Source organism: Azolla caroliniana, unplaced genomic scaffold, assembly GCF_043228905.1.
Source record: "Azolla caroliniana isolate FFs.n. ecotype wild unplaced genomic scaffold, voAzoCaro1.0.p SCAF_4, whole genome shotgun sequence".
Lineage (NCBI taxonomy): Eukaryota > Viridiplantae > Streptophyta > Polypodiopsida > Salviniales > Salviniaceae > Azolla > Azolla caroliniana.
Genome location: NW_028230439.1, coordinates 5,732,217 through 5,756,979, shown reverse-complemented (window position 1 = coordinate 5,756,979; position 24,763 = coordinate 5,732,217). Strand labels below are relative to the sequence as shown.

General features: G+C 36.2%; 3 protein-coding genes across 5 annotated transcripts; all 3 read left to right on the top strand.

The window, feature by feature from the left end:
- The first annotated feature begins 101 nt into the window (after positions 1-101).
- On the top strand, positions 102-3,718 carry LOC147864956 (cell wall integrity protein scw1-like). 2 transcript variants are annotated; one of them, XM_087317632.1, is made up of 10 exons: positions 102-286; positions 949-1,011; positions 1,122-1,206; positions 1,300-1,374; positions 1,580-1,626; positions 1,793-1,846; positions 2,289-2,404; positions 2,496-2,565; positions 2,865-2,947; positions 3,358-3,718. In XM_087317632.1, exons 1-10 carry the CDS (start codon positions 128-130, stop codon positions 3,446-3,448), a joined length of 843 nt encoding a protein of 280 aa, XP_087173758.1. In that variant the 5' UTR covers positions 102-127; the 3' UTR covers positions 3,449-3,718. The 2 variants fall into 2 exon arrangements, with proteins under 2 accessions (XP_087173758.1, XP_087173757.1); XM_087317631.1 differs by having other exon boundaries at positions 1,580-1,631; positions 1,795-1,846.
- A 2,715-nt stretch (positions 3,719-6,433) lies between these two features.
- LOC147864955 (ubiquitin carboxyl-terminal hydrolase 7-like) lies at positions 6,434-16,292 on the top strand. Its single transcript, XM_087317630.1, has 18 exons — positions 6,434-6,515; positions 6,658-6,803; positions 8,887-8,922; positions 9,002-9,112; positions 10,034-10,134; positions 10,904-11,027; positions 11,144-11,206; positions 11,279-11,349; positions 12,392-12,442; positions 13,041-13,149; positions 13,250-13,338; positions 13,429-13,498; positions 13,581-13,661; positions 13,759-13,833; positions 15,396-15,444; positions 15,595-15,708; positions 15,792-15,866; positions 15,947-16,292. The coding sequence occupies exons 1-18, from the start codon at positions 6,506-6,508 to the stop codon at positions 16,003-16,005; spliced, it is 1,434 nt and encodes a 477-aa protein (XP_087173756.1). The 5' UTR covers positions 6,434-6,505; the 3' UTR covers positions 16,006-16,292.
- A 1,566-nt stretch (positions 16,293-17,858) lies between these two features.
- On the top strand, positions 17,859-24,538 carry LOC147864954 (GPCR-type G protein COLD1-like). Of its 2 annotated transcripts, XM_087317628.1 has the most exons (13): positions 17,860-18,167; positions 18,282-18,382; positions 19,072-19,179; positions 19,449-19,569; positions 20,076-20,205; positions 20,305-20,383; positions 20,740-20,828; positions 21,976-22,068; positions 22,195-22,221; positions 22,325-22,411; positions 22,734-22,805; positions 22,882-23,012; positions 23,999-24,538. In XM_087317628.1, exons 1-13 carry the CDS (start codon positions 17,953-17,955, stop codon positions 24,150-24,152), a joined length of 1,407 nt encoding a protein of 468 aa, XP_087173754.1. In that variant the 5' UTR covers positions 17,860-17,952; the 3' UTR covers positions 24,153-24,538. The 2 variants fall into 2 exon arrangements, with proteins under 2 accessions (XP_087173755.1, XP_087173754.1); XM_087317629.1 differs by lacking the exon at positions 19,072-19,179 and having other exon boundaries at positions 17,859-18,167.
- Positions 24,539-24,763: the final 225 nt, after the last annotated feature.

Sequence of the window (24,763 nt, the reverse complement as noted above, 5' to 3'; positions counted from 1 at the left end):
GAATGCATGTGCATCCATCCATCCGTATATGCATGTATGTATACGCATACACACACATATGTATTATGTATACAGTATGTATATATAAGTATATATATGTATTCATACATATGTGCCATATGCATACATGGCAGAGGGCGAGGTGTCTCCTTCTGCAGAGGAGGTGAAGACCCTCTTCATCTCTGGCCTCCCCAACGACATCAAAGAGAGAGAAATCTACAATCTCTTCCGATCTCACCAAGGCTATGAGTCCTCTCAGCTCAAGTATAGTGGCAGAGGCCACCAGGTACACATTTATACTACGTCTTCCTCTGCACCCCAGCCATGATCTGCTTGATAGTTTACATCATTTCATTCAGTTTTGTTTGTCTTTAAGCTTTCAGACGAGGTATGGTATGTTTGTGCTGAATTATACCATTTCCATGCCACGATAACACCAGGACCACGACTTTGACCATGGAAACTCGAAACCCTGAAATCATACATAAGAAATGTGAAAGTTGGTGTTTATTATATATTTTTTATTATCATTTATAAACATTTATGATTGAATGATAGATGTAATAGGGAATCTCAGAATTTAGTGTTTTCATAATTCTTTATGCTTCTCCATACGAACTTCTTCCACAAGAACCTTATTTTTGCATGCTTGACCTGTCAACATAAGGAGAATGGTTTAGCTTCTAAGAGTTAGTTGATGATGATGGAATAAGTTATTTCTTTTTTTCAGCCTGAGTTGAAGAACTGACAGAGTTGTTTTTAGGAAAGATAGATGATTTTTGTTACTATCTTTATTTTCTATATGCCCTCAGGGAATTTCCCACAATTAAGATAGTTGTCTATTATTAGAATTAAACACACAGTTAAGATAGTTTTGTGTTACATTTTTTACACCCAATTGAGCTCCTATGATCGTCACATCTCCTCTAATTTGATTTCTTCTTTCAGATTGTGGCATTTGCTGTATTCTCTAGTCAAGTGAACGCCTTAGCAGCAAAAGATGCATTGAATGTGAGGCTATATTAAAATTTCAAATTGCTATCACAATTCAAAGAAGATTTTTTTTTTGTCTGTATTGTTAAACAACTGTTCTCTTTGCATTCATTTTCATCTTGGAACAGGGCCACAAGCTTGATCCTGAACTTGATTCCACTTTGCACATAGAACTTGCACGTGCCAATTCTAGGTTGAAGAGACCTCATTCAGGTGTGATGTGAAAATTTTGTAAAAAATTATGTATTATAGACTTGAGCTCTGACATTCATTGAAGATTTTGGGCTACTTTCCTTGCATATGTAGATGAGAGAGGTCAAGGTCCCATGGATAAAAAGTTCAAAGGTCATGCACAGATTTCATCGGCATATTCTGATGGAGGTTGCAATCTTGTACCTATGTGAAAATTTATATGCTTAATAATGGTGAATTTGTGAGCAGCACCATAAAATATTCTAATTCTCTCAAGCATTCGTGTTCCCAAAGAAACTCTTGAAAGTTGAGATTCAACAAAGGAAAACCATTTTATGTGTATATGGTCACTCTTGCACACTCATCGAAGTTTCACACTGTGTTCACATGCCAGGAAGGGTGCACTCCGTTTACAACAATCTGCATGGCTATCCACCTTCACAAAGGTCAAAACACATCATGTTTGGTCCATATGCCATGGAATATGCTGTGGCTATGGATTCATAAGTTCTTACACTTGTGGTGCATTAGATCTTGCAATTGCTGAATTTATAAGTAATAGTTGTAAATAAACTAAATTGACAACAGTAAGGTTTGATGTGTGGCCAGTGCTTTAATGGGAGGATATGCAATGCTAGATGGATTCACGGGATCAATGCTGGTAAGGTGGATATTAATGCTATTTTTGCTTATTTGCATTAGTTTCTTTGTCTGGGTGTCATTATTTCAGTAATGTGAAACATTTCTTGGTAAAGAAACAATTCAATGCTTACATCTAACAACCGACGAAATATATGGGTAGACCCTGCATAATTATAATGATGGTTGAAATTTTTCGGTCAAGCTTATGAAGGCAGCGGTTTAAAACATTGAATTCACATGAATCATACTAGAAAAAATTATCATTCAACAAGTTGTTATTACTACTACCAAGAAAACAGAATATGGAATACTTGCATGTGTAGCATATGTGGGGTCTTTGATCTGTTATATTGATTTCATGACTTTTCGATGCACTTTTATCTATGTCAAACTGTATCGAAAACATTCTCTAGTATGGTGTTGATTTGAATGAGCAACTGAAAATTTTAGTTTTTTTCCAGGCATCAGCAATACCTCCACCCCCTGCACGAGGAAGCAATACACCTTGCTCCACTCTTTTCATTTCAAACCTTGGATATACTTGCACAGAAGATGAACTCACACAAGTTATTTCAAGGTATATATATATATCATATTCAGTGATGTTTTCAAGATATCTATAGTGAAACATACTCTGATTGTGTTATGGGTTTTCTAATTTCCCTCAGGATCCCTGGTCTTCGAAAGGTGAAGATGCAAAGCAGAGGTGGCATACCTGTAGCATTTGTGGAATTTCAGGTGGGGACAATTTTAAAATTCCTTTTATAACTCGTTTGAACACTGTAGAATTTGTGGAGTTTGAGAATAGGGCAAGTTTGTACTTCTGAATATTCATTTGAAAATTGAGCTCCATTAAGCTCAAAAGAAAGATTAGGCTGTATTTAACTTTTCTTTATTGATTCAGCAAAATGGTGCTATTACAATTTTGTTAATTGATTCAAATATGCGCTTTGGGGTCACTGAGTGTATCATGATAACAATCAAGATTTGAATATGGAAAATTTAATGTAAGGTTTTTTGTGAGGCTGGCCTTGTAGGATACAGGGTGTTCTACCCAAGCTATGAACCAGCTACAGAATGCTATGCTTCCATCCTCGATACATGGTGGCATACAGATAGAGTATCCTTGCATATTATTTTGCATTCTTTCATTGCTCTCATGTTTTGTTTATGGGAATGATTGCTGCTGGAAGTTTTACGTGATTCGAACAACTATCATTCCAATGATAGATGAGATCACTGATGGAGGAAAAAAAACAATAAAATACTCCCAACTTTTTGATCTTATTATAAACTAGCTGTATGGCTATACAAAATACTAGCATACCCCTCTCTCTACTAGTAAATTCCTGAAGACCGAGTAGTATTATGGTAATTGCTTAGCATACCCCTCTCTCTACTAATAAATTCCTGAAGATCGAATAGTATTATGGTAATTGCTTTGGAAACCAAAAGGCATTCTCTGGAAAATTTCCAAAAAAGATGGGGTATTCTTTTATCCCTAGTATTGTACCCTTAACATAATTGTAGATATGCCAAATCAAGAATGGGACAACCTGGAAGAGAGAGGTTGCAACAGGCAAGTTTTGTTCTTATCCCACCCAGTATTCTATGGCATTGAATTTTCTTGTTCATTTTTTATGACATTTTGCTTATGTTTTTCATGCAGGCTTTTGGATGAATATAGTCTAATGTGCCGTGAATTGTGGAAATACATGATTAGTTGTGGTTTGAGATAGTGAATAGTTCTTTTAAGACAAAACAGGCGACATCTCTGTTTTATCCATTACCAATGTTTTAGCAAATGGTTATTTGAAGACTAAAGCTGATCCTAGTTTCATCCATTGTGGATAATGGAATGTGCTACATTTTTTGCCAATGTTTTTTCTTATATGATTTGTAGAGGTGGGCAGCATAATATTCAAGACTTTTTGTTTTTATACCATACGGTTAGGATTACATATAATCAGTCAGCTGTCTAACCAAAGACTTGTTTTTTTAATGCCATGTATATTGACCTGCAAAAAAGTGTTCATCTAATAGATGTTAACACTGGATTTGTTACCCTTTCCTCCCCATTATCTAAGACCGAAATTGAAAATGGATTATATACTTGAATTGTTTTGCTTTGGCACGTAGGATGCTCATCCATCAATGTTTTTCTGTATTTTGGTGAAGCGTTATATCCTGTACAAACCAATGAGGAATGCAATAATTATAATTAATTAATGGGTTGTAGATGTAGGAGACAATCTTACAATGGGTAGGTAACTCCCTCTACAAACTCCGAGAAGTTGTACTAGAACCAACATTATATTTGCAAGTTTCGGTAAGGAAGAACGAGTGACGATCAAACTCTACTAGGGATTACAATACATGATTCCGTGATCAGCTTGAAAGTAGCACAAGGTTCATGATAGTCTCCCCGTTGAGAAATGGGAGAATGAGTGATGGTTGAGGGGGAAGTAAGAATGAATGTAGGGCTACAAGGGCCTACAATCACCTCATTCTAATTCTAACTTCTTCCGCTCTTTGCAAGTTCCATGACCTTGATCATATGTCTCCATTCTCTTATCTGTTCCTCACACAAACTCATAGAAGACAATTGGTGATGATGTTGACACTATACGTTTTTTACCTATGTTTTATCTCTTGATTTAATCTTGATCCCATGGAGTAATAGGCTTAAGAGAGAAAGCATTTGTGTTGATGTCTTTTAAGAAATATATTGTGAAATGCACATAAGAGATCAAAACCAATCTACTTAGCTTCTTACTTCTTAATCAATTTATAGTTGATACAACGGAACCCATTTGGGTTGGCTTGGGTAAAAAGGGTGGGTCATTTTGGGCACACGCATCCTAAAAAGGGTGTGCTAAAAGGGCGGGTCAACTTGGGTACGTGCATCCTAAAAAGGGTGAGCTAAAAGGGTGGCACAAAGGAACACATGCACACCACAATATAATATGAAAAGAACATTGGAATCTTCTTGACATCATTAACCTACATTGTTCTAGTGTTTGCTACATAATTTGATTAGCTCTTACAAAAAGACATTGTTATAGGGCTTACGTAAGATTCCAAGGAGTATCTTACGTACTTGGCACAATATAAATTAAATGAAGATGAGTGCATGATTGAACCATTGACTATGACAACTATAATGGAGGTAGATGGTTGAAATGGGGGCTAACAGTTTCATGAACAAAAACAACAGACAATATTTTTTTTACTAATAAAAAAAGTTCAACAATGATCCACAATTCATCTCACAAAGCAACTCTCTTTCTACGTTTTTTCATGTCCAATGATTGCATGCCAAGTAGCTTGGATTTCCAGTTAGGCACTCAAATTGAACCATGCTCATGTTCCTTGTTTTTAGAGGGACAAATAGTATATTGCAAAAGATGAGGAGGGGGCATTTTTGAAATCCCAAAGCAATACATGATAATTGATTTTCCTAAATACGTCTAGTCAACAAAGTTGTTGTCTAGTTCCACGCAAAATAGATTTTCAAATAAGCTATTTCACTATATTCTATGTTTTGTTTATACCATATACCACAATTCACCAACTCGATGAAAGTTGCAATGTATGCGGCACTATTTATGGGAAAACTATACCAAAGAGACTTTGATCAAGCCAATAGAACCTCTTCCTACAATGATGTCATGCTACAATTAATTTATCTGGAGACCAATGTACATGGATGTTTTGCATGTCTATGCGGTGCAAGGCAATAAGAAAACTCAAGTTTTCTCCCACCATCAAATCACAATGAGCACTTAACATTCTTATGGTTGATGCACTATATGTGAAGGACTGGGCTGAGTTGCATCACTTTGCTCCATGCTTGCTTGACGTTTAAAGGCATAGGGAATCAAAACTTATATTCACGCACCTGGCACGTACACATCATGGGCTTCGTCCATAGAGACTTGGATATCCATGACAAAAGGTGCAGAGGAGTCACCTTGATGAATGTCGATATGATCATAGAGTCCACAAATATCAAGACACAAGGTACACAAGCCGTGGCCCATACAAACACTCTTATCAATTGTTGGCAATTGTGTCTAATCCATCCAAGGACACATAGATGCGTCACAAAAAGCGACGATATTTCATCAGTAAATGTGTGATATGGATCGAGTGCAAATTTAGGGAAGCATCATGAGTAACGAACTGATGTGATCCCACTTTAGATTAAGAGGGAGGGCATAATTTGGATCACGACCATATTTTCCACGAGTGACTTGTTTAGTTCATGCTCTCAAGGACGAATACTGGGATCGTATTAGGAGCCGAAAGGATGCAAACCAGGTAGAAGGGATCGATCGGGTAAGGTGGCTTGAATGAAATATAAGTGTTGTCGGCCATGTTACTACGTTAAACTTTCAGGGAAGTAGCCACTGGCCTCTAAGGGGCATGTATGCATGCATGTATGTAGTAGTTATTATTATTAACCTATGCTCTTGGGGGGTAGTAAATAGCAGGAGTTCTTCAATTCCTTTGAAAAGAATGGAGAAGGCCACTTTTGTAAATTCGGAAAACTATAGGCCTATATTTAGGTAGCTTTCCTTCCCACTTTTGGGCTGCACTTCCTTCCTCCCTTCTCATTCATTGTTCTCGAAGGAGCACCTGCGGACGCAGAAGCCATTCCTCCTCCTCTTCAGAAATGTTGAAAGGTATGCTTCTGATCTTCTTCTTTTTGTTTCTGTTTCTGTTTCTGTTTGATTCCTCTTAGAACGTTTTCTGAGTCGATCCTGTGAACCTTTGGATGATGGTTTCAAAAAACAACAAAACAACAAAAAAAAACAAAATCTATAGTTAGCATCAAATGGCAGAAGGAATTATTTTCGGATGTTGAGATAGACACAACGCAGCCTCCTTACGTCTTCAAATGCCAGCTCTTCGATCTGACAGGGGTCCCTCCAGAAAGACAGAAAATCATGGTGAAAGGCGGCCTTCTTAAGGTGCTTCTTCTTCTTCTTATGCATTCTTCTCTATGGTTTCTTCCTGAACAAGTGAATTTCGAAAGAACACCCCCCCCCAAAAAAAAAAAAAAAAAAAAGCTTTCTCTTCGGTCAAGAAGTTATGGTTTTATGAGTAGAAAAATAAATATTTCCAAGGAAAATTGTATCTAGATTTCAGAGCATATTCTTTCTCTGTTTTATTAGCAGTGAATGGATCAGTAGGAAAGAAAAAAACAAATTTACCATAGATTTAGAACATTTCTAGTTTGTTTTATTCAGTCTAACCAGTATATCTATCCTTTTATGAGAACATTTTAATCCTTATTTCAAATCAACAAATTCCTGAGCTGTAAATTTATCCCAAAGAACTTTGAAAACCCAATATTTTGCTAGGAATGGACAAGGACAAGTATCAATTTATAATTTTTACAAAATGCGATCTGCAGGGAAAGTAAGTCAAGCACAGTGTTTTTACTCCATGTGTGAACTCCTTCTTGAAGTTATTTTGTACTTTTCCTGCACCTCCTCAAGCTTTCCTGTCCATGCATATGAGCATGACCCCTCATTTACTCCCATGTTGCATGACATTTATCTTGTCCTACCAAACCCATTCTTTTGAGGAAGTGCAGTATTTTAAGGCAACGAGACTAGAGACATAGAAAGATATACATTTGGCCGTCTTAGGAAATGGAAAGACAGATAATATGTATGGAAAATAGGCATGGATAGCATCCATGGGGCTCTTGCTGTTGTGCGTTGGGAAGAGGGGCAAATAATCATTGTCATAGAGATACTGAGGCAGGCTCTGTGTGGGTGAATATCTTCCAGATAGATATTTTCTTGCAGGCCTGGAGCTCTGGATCCATGTGATTTGTTGTTATCATAGGTTTAACTGCAGTACTCAGTCATGATATAGGTGATATGGTCCTCAAAAACAAGTTGATAATCACACATGGCCGTCTTAGAAAATGGAAAGACAGATAATATACATTTGGCCGTCTTAGAAAATGGAAAGACAGATAATATGTATGGAAAATAGGCATGGATAGCATCCATGGGGCTCTTGCTGTTGTGCGTTGGGGAGAGGGGCAAATAATCATTGTCATAGAGATACTGAGGCAGGCTCTGTGTGGGTGAATATCTTCCAGATAGATATTTTCTTGCAGGCCTGGCGCTCTGGATCCATGTGATTTGTTGTTATCATAGGTTTAACTGTAGTACTCAGTCATGATATAGGTGATATGGTCCTCAAAAACAAGTTGATAATCACATCTGGTTCCCTACTCTCTGTGTGGATCTTGAGGATGAAAATTCTAGGGATATCAAAGTGTCAGATGCTCCAAAAGAAGTTTCTCTGGTGTCACAATAACTCCATGGCGTGTTGGATCTATCTATGCGTGGCACACTCACTGAATAGTGTATCATTCTCTCTCTATAGGCTCTACATTTGTAGAAGCGCTTCTTCGTAGTTTTTCTACCTCCTCTATGTAGTGTCTGCATGTTCTCTGTTCATGGGAGTATGTGCTGCCTCTTTTCCTGCTCCTTCTCTATGTTTAGCTGTTGGAAGGATACTTGAAGCTACCCAATTGCCAGTTGAACATTATTAAGCATCTACACATATACGTATCTCAATCGCTCTATAAATGCATCCTCAGAGGTGCTTGTGAACCAGTCATTCTAGAATGCCAATTTATGAGTGGAATGAGCGCTTGCTTGTGTTTGAATTCTCTTAAAGTATAGAGCTGATCTAAGTTCCGTCTCATAATTCTATTCCCTTGATTTTCTGAGAGGTGAATGAGGTTATGCTCAAGAAGTTTAGGTGCCCTAGAGTGTATATGTAATCTATGTCTACAAACACACGTAATAGACTAATCTCAGTCACTTATCAACTCGCTCACATGCTCGCACTTAATTTGTAAGCCCAGAATATCCAAGTCTTAACTATCTATCTGTCTAAATATACATGCATATGTATCAGGTATCCCATTAATGGTTTTTTATCTCTGTGTCACGGGCGACAATACTCATCTACTTATTGAAATAGTGCTTTCATTAACGTGTGCTATTATACTATATATTGTAGGATGATGGAGACTGGAGCAAGCTAGGTATTAAAGAGGTAACATTGTGTTGTGTTTGGAAATTTCATTTTTCACTGAAAATAGTTATGTTGTTGCTTATTAGTTTATTCTTTATAGGGTCAAAGGTTAATGATGATGGGTAGTGCAGAGGAGATCCCTCAAGCACCACAAAAGGGACCTGTATTTGTGGAGGATCTTCCAGAAGAGGATCAAGAACATGCTGCTCTGGTCTGGATCTATTCCATTCTTTCTTTATTCCCTGAAAGGCGCCCTCACAAGTGGAATTATTGTATTCACTATTAAACTTGCTAATTAGCTGAAAGAAAAATTGCAAAAGATTAAGCTATCTATTCGAAAAAAAAATGTTGAATGGTTCAATGAAATATCATATATTTTAGATGCAGCTCAATTTTAATATTTGTTTGATTATCGGAAATAATTCTGTATTGAGTTTATTGTATATCAGTTCTTCTTCTAAGGATGTTGATGCTATGCTGTCTGTAGTCCAGGAGCTGTATTATGCATGTTATCTTGCTATGATTATTATCTTTGTCATTTCTCTTTTTTTTCATTTGTTTTGTTGCTAATGTTTGTATGTGATGACCACGTTTTTTATTAATATCTTAATGTTTGATTGCTATAGATTGGGTTCATGCTTTATCTCATAGATTTTACTGATACACTTGTTTTTGCCATTTGGGCCCGGCTAAGGGAAATACTTGATTTAATTTTTGTTCTGCTTCTAAAATCAGAAAAACCCTTCTAGAATCTTTTAGTTGCCGCTTCTCATGATTATTTCAAGATGGCAGTGTGCTCCTGGTTATGCTTATTTAACAATGTTTAAGTTCTATCTCTGCTGACTGTTGCTTCTAACATTAAACATAGTGAATTTGGAGAATCCTGGATATGCATGTGTTATCTGTGTTTAGCAATTGGCCAAACAGGTTCCTTACTATCCACCCTTTGATCTCAAGCTTACAATTTACAATAATTTGAACAATTTGCATTTTTTGTAAGCCAAATGTTTTTTGTTAAGCTTCTCATGTGTATTCTACAAGGTATGATTTTAGTCAACTATTCAAGAACAGTGTCATTGTTTTATGATGTGGGGAATTTGGTCTCTTAACCAAGCTGGATTCATTGCTACAGGGACACACAGCAGGATTAATGAATTTGGGAAATACATGCTACATGAATTCTACTGTGCAATGCTTACATTCAGTTCCAGAACTCAAGAATGCATTAACAAAGTAAGCAATATTGTAAAGACTTTCTATTGCAGTTTTTTGTGTGGTGATGGATCCGTATATTTATGTTATTATTGCGGCTGGTTACTGTTGAACAGTGAAGTGTATTATAAGCTATTCTGGTGGTGTAGATGCAACATCTTCAAAATGTAATAGATTATAATACCGTTAGTACTAGCAAAATTAGTCCATTTTAAAGCTGATCATGTACTGCTTGCTTTTGATTTATGACTCACTCTTTGATGTCTCTACTAGAAAATCAGAAATTTAGCAAGATCTAATGCCTGTACATTTCATGTCCCCTTATGGAAGGAGGAATAGGAAAACGAAATGAAAAGATACCATTTCTTTGGAAAAACCTAATCGTACTCCTTGCTTTTGTTTTGTAAAGCACTCTTTGATGTCTTCACTAGAAATTCAGAAATTTTAAGAAGGCAAGACATAACGCCTACATAATGTATGTCCCCTTATGGAAGGAAGAATGGAAAACGAAAAGAAAGGATACCATTACTACCTGTTTGTGGTGAAGTGGTTGTAGACACAGTTGTATGTATGGTTGGCCTGAACATTGTGCATGTAAGACTCAAGTAAACATGAATAAACAACGAAAGGTCAATAGTTCATTTCTGTCTGAGGTCTTACATTGATTTTAGTGTATTTTGTATATTTCAAGCACTTTTTTGTGTGAATATGGAAGATTAATGGAAAATTTTAATTTCATTTATAGCTAAATGGTATGCTTTGTTCTCAATTTGTTTTTTGGTGGCCTAAGGTATTCTGGTGGTGGAGCAAATGAGCTTGACACTTCATCACATCTATTAACCCTAGCAACCCGTGAATTATTCAATGAATTGGATACAAGTCATCGTGCAGTTACCCCTGTTCGATTCTGGACGGTCTCTTTCAATCCTTGTGTGCTTAAATTCTGAATTTATGTTTATTGATGACTTGAGTATATCCCAAGCTCTAGGGTGCTTACTGAGGTAAGGTCTTATCCATCTGGTTTAGACAGGTATTGAGAGGAAAATACCCTCAGTTTGCTCAGCAGACAAATACTGGCATGTACATGCAACAGGTAAAGATTTCAGCCCTCTTTCTCTATTGGAAGATCATTGGTATCCCCATACTGAATGTAATTGACACACAGGACGCAGAAGAATGTTGGACACAGTTATTGTATACTTTGTCTCAGCGCCTGCAACCAACAGAAGATGGAAGGTACTATGATGCTTGCATTATTCAAACAAATTTGCTTGTGATTTATTATTTGTTATGGTGGCTCAAAGTTTAACTCTTAAAATATTTGACTACCAAGTAATAAAGAAGTTTCTTGTATGAGAGATGGTGGCGAGTGAGGGTTCTACTTGAAAAGGGAAACTGCTGACCTAAGGTGTAAAAGTATGAACCAAATTCTCCCCTAATAACATGTCATTTTGTTGGCACTGAGGACCACCAACTATGACAACAATACAAGTCACACATGTGATATTGTATCTAGTTCCTTTTCGTCATTTTGACACTCTCATAATATGGGGACTCTATTGCCACTCTCACAGTGCATAATCCTTTGCACAACCTATGTTTTCCTGCTAGTCCAATCTGAACGTCATTTTCAAAACTCATAAGGTGAATTGTTTGGGAAATAGCCAATTAAGTGGAACCTGCATGTAGCAGAAGTAGGTGAACTGAAGCCAGCAGCTAGTGAACCTTGTCCTCTATAAGAGATGTGAAGATGCTACATCAAAATATCTTGGTCACTTGTATAGACTCATAAAGATACCATTTCCAGCACCTGGAAGTGATAGTGTCTAACACTTGCTGTAAACGAGAAATGTCGGTTCCATGTGGCAAAGTTTTCAAAAGATATGCTGCGTCAATTAAACAGGAAATTTCTGCCCGCATTCTTTTTTAATTTTCCTGTCTTTCTTGACTACCCAGTGGAAAGTCCTATTGATTTTGATCACTTTGACTGGTTTGGTCTAGATGTCTTGGATAATATATACTCAACAATAATGATGAAAGCAATAATGTGGGTACATGCAGTAAAAGTTGGGGTTCTAGACCCCTATAGAGTGATAAGAAATGGAAATAGTGAGGAAAAAGACAAAAGCTGTGTCTTTGTTTGCAATGATGATTAGAGACTACTTTGTCCTATCTGTATAGCATTCCATTCCAAAATATATTCTCACTTGGAATGATCTGTTTTACTCTTGTTATGCTTATGTATTTTTGATGTCTAAATAAGTTTTTGCTTCCCCAGGATATCCACATCGATTGTTAAGGACTTATTCAACATAGAGCTATCAAGCAGGTATTGTTATTCTTGAAATTATGTGGGAATTTTTTTTAACACTGCATATGATGTCAATCCATCTATCCCTGTAGATGAGATGCCAATATTGAAAATTTGGTCTCAAGCTTGATATAAGGACATCAAAAAATTGTCGTGTCTATTTCATAACTTCAAATGCAGAATAAAATGACATACGTATGTATGTTGATCTCAAAGTTCACTTGGCTTTAAGATTTTCTTCATGAAGCTAATGGTTATTATTTGAATATGAAGGATGATGCTATCAAACTTCACCTTTGTTTACATTAAGCTGTTGATAATTGTGAAAGAAGGCCGTGTAGTTCAAAATTGGAGGAATGAGTGAATGTGCTTGAACTGAGTTCTTCAAGTATTGGGAATACTGTTTTATTTCTTTTCAAGGGTAGTTTAATATGTCATATTTCAAGTTGTTATAAAGAGGGTTTAGATCTTTTATGGTTTACTTTTTTCACCTAGCTCGGGTTCAGTGAAGGGACTATACATTTTGTTTTAAGTTTAGCCGTTTGACTTTCTTAATGTAATTATTCTTCAGTTTATTCTGCCATCACAGTCATTTGTATTCAATATCTCTTTGCAGGACATATTGTACGGAAAGTGGAGAAGAGTCAACAGAGACAGAGAAAGTTTATTCCCTCAAGTGCCACATATCACAGGATGTGAATTTTTTGCTTGATGGGTTAAAATTAGTAAGCCAACTTTTGAATATAATCATAATACTGAAACTCTGTGGCCAGTTGACAATATCATTTTTAAGAATATGAATGAAATGACAATGTTTGTGGATAGGCTATGAAATCAGAGCTGGAAAAGGTATCTCCAACATTGGGCAGGAGTTCTGTTTATACCAAGCAATCAAAAATAAATGCTTTACCATCGTAAGGAAAAAAGTTATTATTAAATTGTACAGTATTAGTACCAAGTTTCTTTAAGATACTATAAGGTAATTGAACAGCTTTTCCTTACAGATACTTGACTATTCAGTTTGTAAGGTTCTTCTGGAAGCGGGAATCTAATCAGAAGGCTAAGATTTTGAGGGTAATGGTTTAAGGAAATAAATTTATGGAAGAATATTTTGAAGTCACCACAATCCCTGTACATTTCTCTCTCTGTGCTACAGAAAGTGGACTATCCACTACTGCTGGATGTGTTTGATTTATGTTCGGAGGAGCTCCAACAAAATCTGAAAGAGCCGCGCCGGGTTGGTGAACCTTTTTTCCTGAGTTTTCTCTTTTCAGTGGAAATTCTTTTAAATCTTCAGTATACATCAGTGGCAACTTTTGCTTTTATCCTGGCAGGTCCTTAGAGCAGAGGATGATGCTAAAGCAGGTCTTACAAAAAATGCTAATGATACAAATATGCAAGATACCAAGGTAAAGTCATGCAATTTTGCTGCTAAACTTACAGAAGTCATTTGAAATAATACGATTCACCTCCTAACCAGTTGTGGGAATTTCACTTCAATTCTTATACGAGCCCTATATGCCATGTCTCCCACGTTACAGTCTTTTGGTCAATTCAAGTTTCTGCATCAAGCTTTCTTGATTGTATCATAGTTCAAGGCAATGTTCAGTAGAGTTGCCATCCTTCACAAGTAGGGTCTTTGGCCACAGCATTTCTAGAGATGGCCTTACATATTGTCTCCCACGTTACAGTCTTTCAGTCAATTCAAGTTTCTGCATCAAGCTTTCTTGATTGTATCATAGTTCAAGGCAATGTTCAGTAGAGTTGCCATCCTTCACAAGTAGGGTCTTTGGCCACAGCATTTCTAGAGATGGCCTTACATATCCATATAGAACTGTTTGAAGAAACAGAGATTTCACAAGGGGCCAAAAAAGAAATATTTGTACCTTCTACATAAAGTCTACAGATATTGTCGATCCTGGGAGAAGCTGTATAAAGTGGAAGCTTCAGCTTAGGTACCAATATGATTATTGATTTAGGCACCAAAATTTTGGGCCAATTCCCTTAAATGCTACCCAAAAATGAGATTTGTGCTGAATCTGAGTTTGCTATAGCAATCACAATCAAACCAAATACAAAAAAAGGGTTATGTTAGATCAGGCAATAGCAATTTGTTGTGCACGTAGGCCATGGCCGTTTTGACCATGGCTCTATCAACTCCATTATTCACAAATTAAGGCCATTGTCACCCAGCACCTGAACAGGCTTATACTTGCTTTGGAGATCTCTCCATCTTGGATAGCTCCATTTTGAAGACCATTTGAAATCAGAAGTTTCAGTACATCTAAGCTCAAAATGAGACCATCTGGTACCTTACGCAGTTCTACTAGTTCTAATAATTTTGGTTTTTTGTTCTTAAAGAGGGAGACAACATATAAATGTAATTTATTGTTAGGTCTCAATTTTGGTTTTGATTTCTTAGAAAACGTTAATAAAGCTTTATTTTTTTCTTTCTTTACCTGGGCATCCATTCTGCTTCCATTTCTTGCTGTGTCTCCCCGATGTTTATAAAATTTTCAGACTTTTCTTTTGTTTTCTTCCTGTGCATTGCTTATAGTATCAGGAATAGGTTAAGTGCTTAGGTAATGGTTATATCTGGTACCGTACTTACAAATCTACTTATATTTTTATATTTCCCAAAGGAACATACTAAGATGTAATCTCTCCTTCAGTCTCATTGGCTATTCTGGGATCATCAAAGACATGAATATATTTTTCATTCTTGGTACAACTTACCATTTATTTAAAGCAGCTACAACAATGTCTTGGTGCTTCTTCCTTGCTCAATGTGCAATTCTATACACTTTCGTTGATATTTTTGTCCTATGTGAAATGCAGATCATTAACGCTGATTCTTTATATATGATCTTCATGCCACCCGTAATGGCAGAAGTCATAAATATTTGTGATTTGACTTTTACGTATGACATTTGCTGACATTATTGTCATGTGTTTTCTGCTGTAAAATCAGGATCTTGCTATAGATGGATCTGCTATTTCGTCAAGCAGTGGAGTGTCAGGTAGAAAATTGAAATCATAAAATCAAGTTGAGCACTGAAAAATGTAAAGTAGTTTAGGTGGGAAAGCATGTTAGAATGTTTAAAATTGAAACATGCTAGATTCTTGAGCTTGAAATCCTAAAAATCTTTAATTCCCCTATTTATGAATAGGCAATGAGGCTCAGTTGCAGGTGACTGGCTACTATGACTTGGCAGCAGTGCTTACCCACAAAGGTCGCAGTGCCGATTCTGGGCACTATGTTGCTTGGGTCAAGCAAGAGAGTGGCAAGTGTTAAATTCAAATTATATCACAATAATAATCTGCTATTTCGCATATGTGGTTCTAAGTAGAACCATTATATTGGCAGGTAAGTGGATTCAATTTGATGATCATCAACCCATCCCTCAGAAAGAGGAGGATATCATCAAGCTTTCAGGGGGGGGTATGTTTATTTTTATCTACTTCATCCTTAAAGTAGGATGATTTGTGCAGTTTGTTCATACTGGATATGTGATACTGCAGGTGACTGGCACATGGCATATATTCTTCTTTACAAGGCAAAGAAAGTAGCATGTCCATAAGGCAGATGTGTGTATTGGAACCTTATCAGCTCTCAGCATCGCTATTAATTCTTAGATTTAATTTATTTTAAACAAAATGTTGAGGGAACGGTACACAATGTGCCTCTATAGGGAAATCGGAAAAACAAAGGTTCATACAATGTCTTTGGATTAATTGGGATTTTGCAAGAAGAGATATTTACCATATTTGGCCAATAGCGGATTATGTTGTGTACTATCTTAATATGACTGTTAAGACTGGATCAGTCTTTATCTGGTTTAATCAGAACAATATTGATTTTTCTGCCTTTTCATTGAGTTCCATCTGGAGGAATTTACCGATGCCTTAAAGATGTTTTGGTGGTAAATCCTTAAGCGTGTATGATATAATCTAGTATAGTGACCGATAATATAGATGTTTTGATGGTAAATCCATAAGCGTGTATGATATAATCTAGTATAGAAAATGTTAATATATATTCCTATTACGTATTTTGATATCTGGTGATGGAGAATTACATCTTGAGATATATTGGTGATCAGATGTTCACATTCTCTGGAATGGTGAGATGATTGGTTGATGTGCTCCGAGTAGATTAGTCAAAATCATTTGATAAAAATTCAGTTATTGCATATTGCCTAAAGCTGGGATTAAGGATTTCAGTGCGCATATTCTCTAAACCAAGCCTTCTAAAATTTTGAAACTAATGCATCTACACTCTAAGAGTGAAGCTTTCAACAAATCAGGATGCAAAAACTTTTAACATGTGATATTTTGTCAGGAAGTTGGAAGCTGTGTATTTTATTAGAGAAGTATAAGCTGATGGCCTTGTGGGTTTTTGGTATTGACGTTTGTTTCATCTTCAGAAGGAGAATTGTCTATCTGTCAACACAAGTTCACTTCTGTAGTAGAGTTCTTGAAATGAGTGATATTGCTCTTTAAAATGCTTTGAGCAAGGAAAGCCAAATAAACACTCAATCTCATTTTAATATTTATGTGGGAAAGATTGTTGTGCTTTGCCATTCTGTCTAATGGAGATTCTTGTGAAAAGTTGCTCTAATAATCCTTGTGCAAGTAATCGTCAAATTATCATTGTTTGTTGAGCACATTCTATTCCTCAAACTTTGTTTGACATGGGAGTTAGTGTTGTTTTCCCTTGGAATACTCGCAATGGTTTTACTAACTTTAGTGAAGTGATGTAAGATGTTGCAACAGAAAATGAGATGTTGCACTGCAGAGTGAATGGTTCATGTGCAAGAATTTGTTACTAACCATATGAGAACCATCTTTCCTACATTGGAATCTATCGGCAAGAAGCACCACTTGGCAATAAGAGGGGTCAAGCAATGTACTTAATGCATTGGTTTTCTCTTATGTTGCTTATAAACCACACACAGAGAGACATGAGACCAACCATTATACGCATTTCTTCCGATCGGTATGTTGCATGAAGTTTTATTATAGATCGATGGAGGTGTATTGGACCTTGGTGGTGGTAGATGTACCTAGGTATAGGGTGTTCCAGTTGTGAATTGGAAGGGCATTCTAAGCTCTTTACAGACACCACCAGATGCTAGCTAGCTAGTAATTACACTAGCAAAAACATAATCGAAACACCCGTGATGTTTCGAAACATCCGAGAGTCCGGAGTGGTTTCTTCTTCTTCTTCTTCTTCGTCTTCTTGTTATGGAATTCATCAATCCATGGCCTTCAAAATATGTATATTATAGATTATGTATGTAAATATGTGGAATGTGAAAACCAAAGGTTTTATGAAGAAATTATATTCTCATCTCTTTCAAAGTGGGAAGGAAGGAATTCATTGAGTCATCCATCACACATTTTATCATTTCATTTTGAGCTGAAGCAGAAGAAGAAAAAGCAGAAGCAGAAGCAGCAGCAGAAGAAGAAGAAGAAGAAGAAGAAGAAATCAGCAGATGTTGTGAGAGCCCTTAGGGTCTTAGGCCATGTCGATGGTTTCTGTGCTCGCGGAGACCCTCGTCATCGCTGGATCCCTCGCTGGCCTCTCCTGGAGTGGCCTTTGGTTTCTCAACCGAAAGCTTTACAAAGAATATGAAGAGAAGCATGCCCTTGTTCAGATCTTGTTCAGCATCGTCTTCGCCTTCTCTGTTAACCTTCTCCAGCTCGTCCTCTTCGAAATCGTTCCGATTCTTTCCAAAAGGTATATACCCTCCTTTCCCTTCCTTTCCTTCTTTTTCCCGTTTCAAATGGTCCCTTCTTGTCTTATTAGAGCTGTTGTGTTGAAATGCCATGTTCTCCTCTTCTCTCTTGCCAGCGCAAGATGGATGAATTGGAAGATAGATCTCTTCTGTTTGGTCACTCTTCTTGTCTTTGTGCTGCCTTACTACCATTGCTACCTTTCTCTTCGAAATACAGGTAAGGGTTTTTACGTCAGGAAAAATGCTTTCTTTGAAGTTCTTCAGTCTACGAATATGCGTTTTAGATTGAGTATGCATATGAACACTTTATAATGCTTTGAACGCTTTCATCCTACGTATAAGTTGAAGTTTTAACTCATGATATCCATATAAAGGATTTGCAATGATGTTTCCTGGAAATCCTTGATTTACGTTTATTTGTTTTGATTTCGTTATCTGGATGAAGGCATCCAATACTGTGGAAGCCTTCATTCTACATGTATGTTTCAATTTCAACACATTGGTTTTGCAATGCCTTGAAATACTACAGGCTGTTCAAATTTTGACTGTAGTGTCCATTGGAAAGCACTCTAATGATTTGTTAGATTTTGTTGAAAAATGTGAAATACCCTTGAGATTTTCTTGATTGTCACAAATGCCTCTTAAGTTTTTGCAACAAAGACACATGTGTTTTCTTAATGACATATATGTTAGGTTTCAAGAAATATTGAAATCTTAGGGAATTTGGGCAAATAATGAAAGCTTAGGGAATTTGGGAAAATTAAAAGAAATTCAGGCACATTTTACAGTATTACCCTGAATCACGTTCCATAATATCCTCATGTAAGGGTTCATTTTAACAAATTTTACAATGCTAGTTAAGCCTTTAAACAACATCTGATTAAAGTCAGTTCATGGTATTTCTAGGCCTCAGAATTGAAAGAGCAGCTATGGGAGCTGTACTATTTTTGCTGGCTTTACTCTATGCATTTTGGCGAATGGGTATCCACTTTCCAATGCCATCGGCAGACAAAGGTTTGGGCCCTTAATATTATAAAGGATGTTGTCTGCCTTCATTTGGAAATCTTAAATTCATTATCAACGACTCAGAAGCACGAGTTTACTTTTATTAGCCTTGTTAACCCTTAATTTACTTTAAAGAAGCTTATAACCCTTTATTGAATACCTGAAAAGTATTGTCAATAGTTCATAGACACTCAAATTTTGTATTTATGTGTCTAGTTTGCATCCTTAATCTTCTGGAGGAGCACGTATCTGATAATTCATTTATATTGTGTATTCAGGTTTTTTCACTATGCCCCAATTGCTTAGTAGAGTAGGTGTCATTGGTGTGACAGTCATGGCAATACTATCAGGCTTTGGTGCAGTTGATCTTCCATACAGTTACTTGTCCTTGTTTATCAGGTTTGTGCGTCCAAAAATAGCTTTATTTTATTTGAATGTCTGAATTGTTGTACATGGTTGGAAACTTGAATATGTATGCTTTGCTGTAATCTGCAAGATGTCAGGTTGTAGCATCAAAATACTTGCTCCAAAATGAAAACATGAAAAAAGTGTGCTGACATTGCTGTCATATGAGCATATGATGATCACACTGGTTTTGCTCTCAGGATGTGTTTAATGTCTCCAGAAAATTAATCTCCAAGTGAATTGCCTAGCTTTATTCTAGATGTGCATGGTAGATTTTCATACTATATGTTTTTATTTCGTGCCTGTCTAAGGCTTACAATTTAAACAGAGGAGAGCTGTATCTTCCCTTGGCATAAGCATGGGAGAGTTTGATTCTTCCCCTTGCATAAACATTGTTTGGATATCATTGAAATGCCTCATGTTTCGTTGATGTTCAATTTTCCAGTTTGATCTTGTTTGGACTTTTCTACTCATAGCCTTTCTATACTTCCCACATGCAGGGAGATAGAAGAGGCAGATATTGTTTCTCTTGAAAGAAGGCTTTTGCAGGCTATGGATATATGCATTTCGAAAAAGAAGAAGATAATCCTTTCACGGATGGAAATGGAACGTGTGCAAGGTACGCAAAAGGTATATTATTGCTATTCATTGTTTGTGCTGGCAAAATTTTATTTCCAAGGTTTGATGATGTGCTGATGTAATCAAGTATAAAATTATTTGCTGTCTTAGGAATTAGAAGCAAGATCCATTTTCAAAAGGCTTATTGGCACAGTGGTGCGCACTGTTCAAGAAGATGAACATGAGCAAGGTAAAAATTTAACCTGACAAATCTGAGGTTTGACTTGTAGGTTTTACATTAACTTATAACCCAATAGATTTTGTATCCAATAAACCTAACATCCTATAAATATACTAGATGAGGCATTACAACATAGCAAAAGTCAAAAGTATGCATTTCCGAGTCATGGACAATGTGCATACAGACACAAATTACCTACAATGAAATATTTTAACCTTTGAAGGAAACTAGATTACCTTTTTCTCACATGGTACTTGTTGTAAATATGCAGTAAGATTGGTGACTACATAATACTCGATAATCAACTGGTATGGCTTGAACATATTCATGGAATTGTAGTTGAATATTTGTTTTACTTTGCCCAGATATAAAGAATATGGAGGCAGAAGTAAATGGATTGGAGGAATTGTCAAGGCAGCTATTCTTAGAAGTGTATGAACTAAGGCAAGCAAAGGTATGCTGTAAGAAGCAGCCGAGTGATAGTTCTGTATTCACTTCCGTTGAATTGTGGATTCTAGACATAGTCCTAGAGAATGACAACCCCTATCTTTGAATTTTGAATGAACCCAATTTCCAAACTCTTGTTAACATCAAGTCTCTGGTTTTGATTAAGTTTGAAAATTATTGGATGCTTCCAAGAAATTGGTTTTGTCTATGATTCAAAGAGTATTGGTGTGATGTCAAATCCAAATCAGGTATCTACTTGACATTATTGTACAAGGTTGCTAAAGGTCCAGCTTCTGACCCATATTACAGAAACATCTAGAACTCTTACTGTGCCTCCTTAAGCTGTCACGCAAGAGAGGCTCAGTTATTATGATAATATTATAGCGCTTAATTTCTTTATTATTTATTGCATCTATTTAGATCTATTTTCATATATGCATGACGTGTGTATTTTTGGAAATTTCTCAACTTTATTTTCTAGCCAATCAATAAAGTTAAGCTGTATTCAAGTTTATTGAAATCGTTTTGAAGTAAGTCAAATTTTATATGTTCTATATTTTCTTAGCATTTGTGTTTCCACCAATTACTGTGACTAGAAAGTAAAATTGGCCCATGAGACAATTGGTTTACAACAAAATTGGGGTATTTACCCATTCGTTGAAAGTAAAAATTAAAATAAAATAGAACATATCTGCTGTCAAGTGAACAATCACTTTACCTTAAAACATGTAGATATTGCTGTCAAACTCCATCTAATTTCATTAGATGGATGATACTGGGATAATTGTAAATGCACATTATTTTCAACCGCAAAATTGTGCAAGTCCTATGTGTGGACAATATAGGATTGTTTGTTTCAACTTACTATTCCCAGGATGTTAATTTGTATTGCTTAACTTGTTTATTCAAAGTTTCTTAAAATATGCATTTAACGCTAACATAAGTAACCATGAATTGTATATTTTCTCTACTGCTGCTTTTGATTATGCACTTTCTATTCTTTGTAACTTTACAGTATTTTTCCTCATCCTGTGTTACAATTTAACAAAGCATTTTGTGTTCAATGTCATCGTATTAAACATTTGACTGTTGTGGCAATTACTTTCGAGTCTGAAATATGTGCACTGATTACAATTTTCATGGGAACCATCTAGGAAGCAGCAGCATATTCTCGAACTTGGAGAGGACATATGAAGAATCTAGTTGGCTATGTGTTCTCTGTATATTGTGTTTATAAGATGTTCAAGGTAAGCACTGTTATATTCTTGCTTTGTTGTAATGTATCAAATACAGTTTTTTGTTGTGTTCTTGTAGTATAAATTTTCAATATTGTATACTGATGAAGGGTTCTTATTTTTATGTTATGGAGTTAGTCGATGCAGAGTGTGGTCTTCAAAGAGGTAAATGCATTTTTATTCTGTTCCACTGGACATAACAACTGCATCAGCATAGTTTGTATTTTACTTCTCACTACTTATTGGTATATGGTATAATGTGATACAGTCAAATTCGGTGGACCCGGTTACCCAGACACTCAGTTTTTTCTTGAACTTTTTTCACATTGGCATTAATGTTGCAGTTTGGTCTCAGGTTTGAAGCTAACCATTTATTGCACTATATCAGAAATTGGTGTTTCCTCTATGCCAATAATATTGCTGAAAAGCCTATGTTCTATTTTGTATAGATTGAAAGCCTTATTTTACTCTGGTCAAATCTGTTTGTAAATAGTAAAAACAAATGCAAGATCGAGTCTCTGCAAGTAGATGATAATTGTGATGGATTTTTCATTGTTGAAACTGGGACATGCATGAATTACGTTTTCATACTGTAAAGTGCTGATCTATCATGTTGCTATGTGTTTTGAAGTATATTTTGAGCATCAACCTTTGATGGCTAAAATTTTCATTTGCAGTATGTATCCCTTGTATTTATTGGAATGCTGATAACAATGTCAGTGCGAGGTTTTCTCCAAAACCTGACGAAGGTGACAGAATGCTGCTATTTCACAAAGTAAATATTGTGATTTTTATTTTTCTCTATATTGACATATTTTCATACAGTCCTTTTACTTCCTATCTGGAGGAGGAAGTGGCTCTTCGACAAGTGTAGTTTTGCTTCTGTCTGAAGTGATGGGAATGTATTTTATCTCATCCATTTTGCTGATCAGGAAAAGCCTTGCAAATGAATATAGGTGAGCAAGCTACTCATTAGGCCAGTAGAACAAAAATGTATTAATGTCATCTAAGCTTAAGAAAGTTTTCGCCAGAATTCGGCATAATGTAACAATGCTTTATATCTCATAAGATTGTCTACCTCAGAGTGTTGTTGATCCGAAACTTAGTAGCACTTAAACACTTATGTAAAACAGAAATATGTTGTGCAAGATTTAAAAACACAACAAATTAATACTCAATACACCACAAACTTTTTAATGTGGAAAACCCTCAAAGAGGTAAAAACCACGGGACCTAGTCCAGAAATAATACAATATCAATTTAAATCTGATACACCAAAGTTCTACTCTAAACAAGTTAGAGTACTATGAGAAAGCAAGGAATATTATGTTTCCTCAGAAACTAAACTCAACAAAAAGACACTCAAAAACCCACCAAAACTCACAGCACGTGGTTGATGATGGAGGCGGCGATGTCCGGATGTCTGAGTGTACTGGTGTACTCGAGAGTGCTTGAAGGAATCATCCAAGAAAGAGAGTATGAGCTCTCTGAAAATCTGTTTTTCTCTGCTGCTCTAGAGAAATGCACGTTTTCCCCTTTTTAACTCACCCAAAAGAACGAGTTACATAGTGTAGATATGTAACGTCTTCTTGTGTGAACCCCTTTCACACTATATCTTAAAATATACAATTTTTGGGCGTCCAAGGCCAATTTCATTTACATACTAATGTGGACAGAAAAACCTAACAGTTGTTACACTACATATCCTCATTTAGTGCATTTTCCCTTTCACTTGCAATCCAGATTAGCCACCATCTGGTCCAGAGCCTTGATTGTGTGATATTATTTATTTAGTTTGGCTTCGTGAGGCTTGAACGGTATTCTTCCAGGTTTAGATTAACTAATTTGTGTGTATTTCATAGTGTTTAAAATCATTTAGATTGTCTTTCTGAATGGTCTTTATCATCGAAGTGTCTCTAACAAGAGCTTTGGTATGTTTCAGGCTCATCATAACGGATGTTTTGGGTGGAGACATACAATTCAATTTTTATCATCGATGGTTTGATGCAATATTTGTGGCAAGCTCATTTGTATCACTATTAGTTATTGCGGTGCAGTATACTTCTCGTCAATCGAATAAGCATTCCATCGAGTAACTGATACTAAACAGCGAGGACCACAGCTTGAAGGATTCGAAACTGTAATGATGGTGACTTGTTTCCCAAGCTTATGAATACATGCATAAGTTTTAACAGCTTTATCACTGAGGAGGTTGAGTATCGTTTTCTATTATCTACAAGGATAAATATCCACCACCCTAAGAAAGCTGATAATATTGTTCCAAAAGACCCAATTGAGATTGGGTTGTCCATTCATGTAAAGAAAGATCATCCTTCATTTGAACTTTTCATTGGACATTAATAAGGCCCTTGTGAATCTAAAGTGGCCCTCTCTCTCTGTGTATGTAAAAATGTTTCAATTTTGGTCCTAGACTAAGAGGTCATATTTGACCATATTGAATGTGTAAAAATGCATTTGCTTACCTAGTCTCTTGTTTACTTTTCTCTTCGTGATGGAAAAGGAGTCAAATTAAGGGATCTTTATTCATGCCTCTGCATCCGAAGTATTATTCAAATTTGTTTGCGGATTGAGTATATACAACAATGTGTGGTGTGTGAGGGGCAATGACAATCTCATTTGATATTGGATGGTTGAAAACTCTCTTGATTGTACCCACCTCAGCCTAATAAAGCATTATAAATCCATG